The sequence below is a fragment of the Punctularia strigosozonata genome (genome assembly GCF_000264995.1).
Source record: "Punctularia strigosozonata HHB-11173 SS5 unplaced genomic scaffold PUNSTscaffold_8, whole genome shotgun sequence".
NCBI classification, from domain to species: Eukaryota; Fungi; Basidiomycota; class Agaricomycetes; order Corticiales; family Punctulariaceae; genus Punctularia; species Punctularia strigosozonata.
In genome coordinates this window covers 111075-118065 of record NW_006767440.1, presented here as the reverse complement: position 1 = coordinate 118065, position 6991 = coordinate 111075, and the positions used below count along the sequence as shown (strand labels likewise).

Genomic DNA, 6991 nt, shown 5'->3' with positions numbered 1-6991 from the left:
TGGCGGCGACGACAACCTTGTGAAGGTGTGGGATGTAGAAGCGATGGAGGCTAATGCTTGAGTACGCACCCGCTCTGCTGCATGTGGATGTGGCTGACGTGACGTGGTGTCATAGAGCACGATGATTTTCGTGATATACATGTATCGCGAGCAGTTGTCTACGGTGTTTCCATTGCAGCCGGATGTGGCTTACGAGGCCAATAAGCTGCACGCTTTGGACTGATTGGACGAGAGTGGAGTGAGGCTGGGAGATAGTGGCAGCCTTTGTCGTACCCTGCCAGCGATATGTCAAGAATGCAATATGATGTTCGGACATGTGCGCGGTATTGACGAGTCTTTCATGTACTCGACGTGGGGTGTTGGCATGATCTATCACTCGGAGACGCAGGGCGGGTAATGAAGACGTGTACTCTGAGCAACTCGTAGATGAATGACTATGAACATCCTGTATAGCAAATTAACCTGGTCTACCGATATCGTCCGGTGGATGATGCGTACCAATACGAGGACCCGAAAGAGGGTCATGTTCTGCCACATGTATGGTCGTCCAGTGATCAGGTGCACAACGTTGCATCGGTAGGGGCCCGCTTTGACCGAGGTTCCGTTGATTAATTTGCGGATACGTCAGCTTCATCGTTTCCAAAACGAGAGGGCAACACGCGACGGCGACTGGGTGATTGACCTAGGGGCAACAGATGAAGTTGTGAGCGAAATACGTGGGGTGGTCCATCGGCGAAGAAAGCACTTGGTCCACAACGACGGAACGCCTCACGACCGTCGGTTGGATGAGCGATGTTCAGTTAGCGTCGGGAGGTGATCGATGGGCTGTGAACAGGCATCGGCGGAGACGCATGAGCACTAATGAAGTGCACCACATCAAGGAGACGAATGGCAGCGAAAAAGGTATGCTGTATGACTGTTGTCGCAGCGTAGAATGAAGAAGATGTGTGTGCCAGAGGCCGGGACACGGTGGAGGAAGAGGCGAGGGTGGTTCGGCGGTACGAGCCAGTGCGTACTTTTTGGAACGCGAGGTGCCGATGCAGAGTCCGTCGCCTTTCTCCGGCTTTCCAGGTGCTGATCCGGAAGCTTGTAGGGGAACGCGCAAAATGTGCGAACAGCGGAGGTTCGGGATTTCGTAGGTTGACGTGCGCCAGAGCATTGTCGCCGAGGAGTGCCTAAAGCCCACAATGAGCACGCGTACCGGACGTAGAGAGGATTAAACCCGCAGGAACGTGCTTACTTTGGCCCATATGGGGCATGTATGTCACACATCCGTGTTCATAGGACCAACAACAAGGGGACGTATGACGCTCGAGCGTGCAGTCCAGATCGAGTAAAAGGCAGACGCAGTGTCATAACCGACTCCAAGTGTTCCGGTGTTCGCAAGCGGCGGTCGGCTGAGCGTCGTAGCATTGAGGGCGGGAAGACCAGTTGACCGGCGACTCCAGGCAAGTTCGACACCAAGTGTGACGTTCTGCGAAGATATCTTTTGAGAGGGAAACAGCTAATGATGGGAGCACCTAGACTGCACGCCGCGAGCTCGCGCTCAAGGATGGAAACTGGATGCGAGTTACCAGGAGGTCCGAGAGAGCTCGACGAGCGGTCTTTGTTCCCGAGCTCGGCTGCTTGCCGTGACTGTTCACGCAACTCTCGCTCTCGGTCGCTAGATGGCCAAGGATAGATCCTGTTGTCCTCGTCTCGGACTCCCCATCGATGAAGCTCTTAACGTCAACGACAACCGTCTCGATCTGACTTCTCCACCCCATCCATCCGCAGGGCTCCTGGGCCTGCTGGCGATCCTCCTGAAGAATTAAGCTCAGAGATCGTCACAACACCAGATTTTCCTCAAACTCCAAAGGTGCGGATATCAAGGTCGTCCGGTTTCCCCTTTCGCTTATTTGGCCCCTTTCGCAGCTGTAACGAACACGCATATGCAGTGCGCCGATCAAATCGGGCCCTTCCCCGCTTCTCATACACCTCGAAGCGTTGGACACTGTTCAGGCACATATCCCGGGCACGTCGACGCTACCAGGGCAGCTGCTGCAAGTCCAACTCCCGGCACCCGTTCTCCGCCAGCAAGAATCGCCGACAGGATGCGCATTCACACCTCGCGTACTGCGCCGACTCCATCCCGCTCGTACAAGCAGCTGCGCACACACTCCATCCCGACGGGCGCATCAGCAGCAAGTACCGAAAAAGGGGTGGAGAACCGATGTCCACGCCTCGTAGGCTCCGCGTATCCGATGGGCCCACACATCCTTGACGACCGTCGGCGCACTTGGCTTTCGATCCGACCGCGTCCCCTTCAGCACAGCAGGATGCCCACCGCAACGCTCCTTCTCCTCCAGGCATACCTCCTTTGTGCGCGACGGCGACGCCACATCGCAGGTGTTTCTTCAGCCCCGTTTTCGTCCACGTCTGTGCCTCATTCCGCCCGTCAGGCCGGTCTCCAAGCCTCCTCCACATGAAGTCTATCCCGTTCGAGCGTTGGCGCATCCCATGCGATGCGCTGTGCATTACCGGGCGCTGCGCGCCATCACCGGCTACGTACGCAAGGTTCAAAATAAAAGCATTTGCTTCGTCTCCTAGTCGCCCGCACCCTTCGCCTTAACACACGGCTATGACGCGGCGACGTCCGAGGGCGACCCTGCCACCAGCCCAGCGAAGCTCGAGCAGCGCGCACGGCCACATGGGTTGCGCCCCCAAGACGCGGAGCCGGATGGATCGCGGACGTTTCCCGGTGCAAGAGGGGCTACGCTGCCTACGCATGGCGGATGCCGTCGGCCTTGGGGTCTTCGAGGTCGCCATGATCCGCGTGCAGAGGATGGCTTGTCGTCTCGCCTGTGTATGTACCAAGGTTCGTCCTCGTATGCATATCTGCGTCCCGTTCTTTCGATTCGCTGACGAACTGCACACGTTCAGGCCTTGCCGAGCGAAGCGACGTTGTGTCGGGTATGTTGACGCTCACCGCGGTGATGCGCCTCCGAGTCCATCGATTGAATACTGTCCTTGCCGGCCCCGATGCTACGCTCCGTTGCGACTCTCCACTTTTGCAAAATCCCGATAATGCGTCCACGGAGACGTGCAGCAGATCAAACGACTCGTTCTCGAGCATGGCGTCTGCAAGGCTGTTCCGCGACCGGAGGAGAACGAGGAGGGATATTCTACGAAGAACGGCATGGGTCGGGCGCGGCTTTTGCGAATCCGAGCGAGAGATTCGTGTTACCAGGTGGACGTCAAGACGCGTAGGCACCGCTGGCCTTCAGCGCAAAGGACGAATGTGCGGTCATCAAAGACGTGCTCTTGGGACTCGAAGTGCCGTGATCGAGGTGGGGCGTTCAACCGGACGAAGGCCATTCTCCAGGATGACTCCCCTCTACACCCACCTACGACATCGCTCAAACATAAGCGCGGTCCGCGTGCTTCTACAACGTCGAGAAAAAGAAACAAGACCTCCATCCTCGATGAAAACATTCCGCATCAGCTCCCGTATCCGCATCCCTAGTACCTATCCAGGGTGCTGTCGTCAGCGTCATACGATCCGCGGCGTATCAGGCCAGCACTGGCCATCACCACGGCACCCTTTCAAGGCATCGAACTTCACAAAGCTCCCTCTCGGCTTTGAGGTCTGCCGCTGGCGCCTCGCGGTCTGTCGTGTCTGGTACTCCACGGGCTCGTGTCGTGGCAATAGCTGTGCTTTTGTCGAAGTAGCAACCTGTAATGCACCGAACAATCACGTTCACGCGCGTGTTACTCATTTCTCGTCATGCGCCGCTCAACGGCCTCCTCGGATCGCATCGCGTCCAACTATCGCACGGGATCGTATATTTTCTTGGTTGCGCCTTTTCTGCGCGGGCGCTTGTCTTCTTCCACGCCATCGTGCACAGCATGATAGCCGCCGATGCTCTCGCTGAACCGCACCACGACGACCTCCTGAATACCCGGGTTTAAGCTGGAAGGCATGCAACGGACCGTCGAGCAGCGAACCTCGACTATACAGGCTCACGTAGATGCTCTTGACCAAGTGGGTTCTCAGTCGCGCAAGCCCGAACCAGCGGTTTCCTGAAATGTCATGCAGCAACTGGACTCGCTGTCTCGGACGAGTCCAGCCTATCGGAGGACCTTACGCGAGCTCAGATCGGTGTGCGGAAAGAACGGAATGTTGCCAAGATCGTGTTGGCTGTTGGATCCTATCCGATCTACCGATGAAGGCCCTCGCTCGTTCGGAGGCTTTGCGGACGTTTGGCGGGGCACGCATAACGGGGTGACGGTCGCGTTGAAGCTCATGCGACTGAATTACGGTGAACAAGCGGAATTTGGTAAGGTTTGTGATTCCCGTGGGGCCGTCACCTCTGGCTGCATTTACAGAGACACGGGTGAACTAGGTACTCTGCAAAGAAGTCGTCATGTGGCGGAGACTTTCGCATCCAAACATTGTGCCATTTCTGGGCGTAGCCTATTGGCGTCAACGAATATGCATCGTCTCGCAATGGATGGAGCACGAAGACGTGATGTCCTACCTCAAACGTTTCCCGCAGGCAAATAGATTAGCAATGGTCTGCATCAACCTGTCGAGGGCGCTGCTACACAAGCTGAGAAAGTTCTCAGATCACAGACATCGCCCGTGGATTGAAGTACATGCACGAGAGTGGGGTCGTACATGGTGATATGAAGCCTGTGAGTGGATATCACTAAGATGCATCGTGGAAAAATTGACATGTCCCACAGCGCAACGTTCTCATAGACAGTGCCCGTCGCGCACGATTGAGCGACTTTGGTTTAGCCGTAACCGCGTTCGGGACACAGTCGCTTGCCCTAGAATCTGGGACCTCCTCTCATTCGGGTACCGTACGATACATGGCTCCCGAGCTCTCCGACCAAAGGGCAGAGGGCCAGGGGTTAACGAAGGAAGCGGATGTGTATGGATTTGGGATGACCTCATGGGAGGTATGGCATGACTTACGTGGGCGACGTACGCGGAATCGATTTTTTTTTTCAGATATTCGATGGCAGGATCCCCTTCCCTGAGCTACGATCCGACTATGCGGTGCTGATTAAAGTCCAACGAGGTGAACGGCCGTCTCGCCCAGCAGTGGAATTGGTAGACAATGTGTGGGCGTTGATGAAGGCATGCTGGTGTGATGATCCATCAGCGCGACCTTCCTCGACGTACATTCTCACTCAACGTGAGGGCCCGTATGACACTCGATATTGATTCCAGATGTGCTTATCATTATCTCCAGTTTCAAAATACGTGGAACCGCGGTTGACATTACCGGCAGAGTTGCGTGGCCATACTGCATGGGTGCACTCTGTTGCGGTCTCCGCGGATGGCTCACGGATTGCCTCAGGTTCCTGGGACCAGACGATTCGGATCTGGAATGCATATACAGGCGAAGCGATAGTCGAGCCACTCACAGGCCACACGGATGAAGTTCTCTCCGTTGCATTCTCCCCCCACGGAAAACTCCTAGCTTCGGGCTCAGTCGACCATTCCGTTCGCCTATGGGACACCGAGACCGGGCAACAGGTGGGGCAGCCGTTACTCGGCCATTCGGATACGGTGCGGTCCGTGGCATTCTCCCCCAATGGCGAGCGCATCGTCTCGGGCTCCTCCGACGGCACACTCAAAATCTGGGACGTGAACACAAGGCAGTCCATCGGCGAATCCACCGTCGACTCCGAGGTGAACTCTGTCGCCTTCTCACCCGACGGCAAGCACATCGTCTCCGGATCGGATGATGGAAAGGTCCGCATTTGGGACGCGGAGACGCACAGGACGATCCGAGAGCCGCCGGAAGGTCACGGTTACCCGGTTTTGGCAGTGGCATACTCACCCGATGGCAAACGCATCGTCTCGGGTTTGCTCGACGACTCAATCCGAGTCTGGGACGCGCAGACGGGAGAGACGGTTTTGGGTCCCTTGCGAGGGCACACCGATCCGGTTTACTCTGTAGCATTCTCGCCGGATGCCATCGGGAGGCGCATCGTCTCTGGCTCGGATGATGGTACGATCCGGATATGGGATGCGCAGACGAGAAGGACTGTGGTGGGGCCGTGGCAGGCGCATGGAGGATGGTCGGTTGTCCGGTCTGTCGCGTTCATGCCCGATGGCAAATGTGTCGTCTCTGGCGGCGACGACAACCTTGTGAAGGTGTGGGATGTAGAAGCGATGGAGGCTAATGCTTGAGTACGCACCCGCTCTGCTGCATGTGGATGTGGCTGACGTGACGTGGTGTCATAGAGCACGATGATTTTCGTGATATACATGTATCGCGAGCAGTTGTCTACGGTGTTTCCATTGCAGCCGGATGTGGCTTACGAGGCCAATAAGCTGCACGCTTTGGACTGATTGGACGAGAGTGGAGTGAGGCTGGGAGATAGTGGCAGCCTTTGTCGTACCCTGCCAGCGATATGTCAAGAATGCAATATGATGTTCGGACATGTGCGCGGTATTGACGAGTCTTTCATGTACTCGACGTGGGGTGTTGGCATGATCTATCACTCGGAGACGCAGGGCGGGTAATGAAGACGTGTACTCTGAGCAACTCGTAGATGAATGACTATGAACATCCTGTATAGCAAATTAACCTGGTCTACCGATATCGTCCGGTGGATGATGCGTACCAATACGAGGACCCGAAAGAGGGTCATGTTCTGCCACATGTATGGTCGTCCAGTGATCAGGTGCACAACGTTGCATCGGTAGGGGCCCGCTTTGACCGAGGTTCCGTTGATTAATTTGCGGATACGTCAGCTTCATCGTTTCCAAAACGAGAGGGCAACACGCGACGGCGACTGGGTGATTGACCTAGGGGCAACAGATGAAGTTGTGAGCGAAATACGTGGGGTGGTCCATCGGCGAAGAAAGCACTTGGTCCACAACGACGGAACGCCTCACGACCGTCGGTTGGATGAGCGATGTTCAGTTAGCGTCGGGAGGTGATCGATGGGCTGTGAACAGGCATCGGCGGAGACGCATGAGCACTAA

General features: G+C 56.3%; 3 protein-coding genes across 3 annotated transcripts in view; 2 read left to right on the top strand and 1 right to left on the bottom strand.

Moving 5' to 3' along the window:
• Nucleotides 1-2603: 2603 nt before the first annotated feature.
• On the bottom strand, nt 2604-3436 carry PUNSTDRAFT_53019 (uncharacterized protein). The gene is made up of 2 exons (XM_007384620.1): nt 2923-3436; nt 2604-2857 (listed from the first exon to the last, which is right to left on the bottom strand). Exons 1-2 carry the CDS (start codon nt 2991-2993, stop codon nt 2608-2610), a joined length of 321 nt encoding a protein of 106 aa, XP_007384682.1. The 5' UTR covers nt 2994-3436; the 3' UTR covers nt 2604-2607.
• Nucleotides 3437-4072: 636 nt separating this feature from the next.
• PUNSTDRAFT_69410 (kinase-like protein) lies at nt 4073-5215 on the top strand (the record flags this gene model as incomplete). The annotated part of the gene is made up of 5 exons (XM_007384619.1): nt 4073-4324; nt 4386-4556; nt 4609-4677; nt 4729-4947; nt 5000-5215. The coding sequence occupies 5 exons, from the start codon at nt 4073-4075 to the stop codon at nt 5213-5215; spliced, it is 927 nt and encodes a 308-aa protein (XP_007384681.1).
• A 6-nt stretch (nt 5216-5221) lies between these two features.
• PUNSTDRAFT_69898 (WD40 repeat-like protein) overlaps nt 5222-6991 on the top strand; it is a gene marked incomplete at both ends in the record, with an annotated part of 2508 nt that continues 738 nt past the window's right edge. The window contains one exon of the mRNA XM_007384618.1: nt 5222-6082. Coding sequence (XP_007384680.1) covers nt 5222-6082 — 861 coding nt within the window. The remainder of the gene's footprint in view (nt 6083-6991) is intronic.

Excerpts from the sequence above, each read along its gene's own strand:
- PUNSTDRAFT_53019 (XM_007384620.1), bottom strand. The coding sequence starts at position 2,993 with ATGGACTCGGAGGCGCATCACCGCGGTGAGCGTCAACATACCCGACAC. Across the intron at positions 2,858-2,922 it reads GTCGCTTCGCTCGGCAAGGC|CTTGGTACATACACAGGCGA; the intron begins CTGAACGTGTGC and ends ACGAGGACGAAC.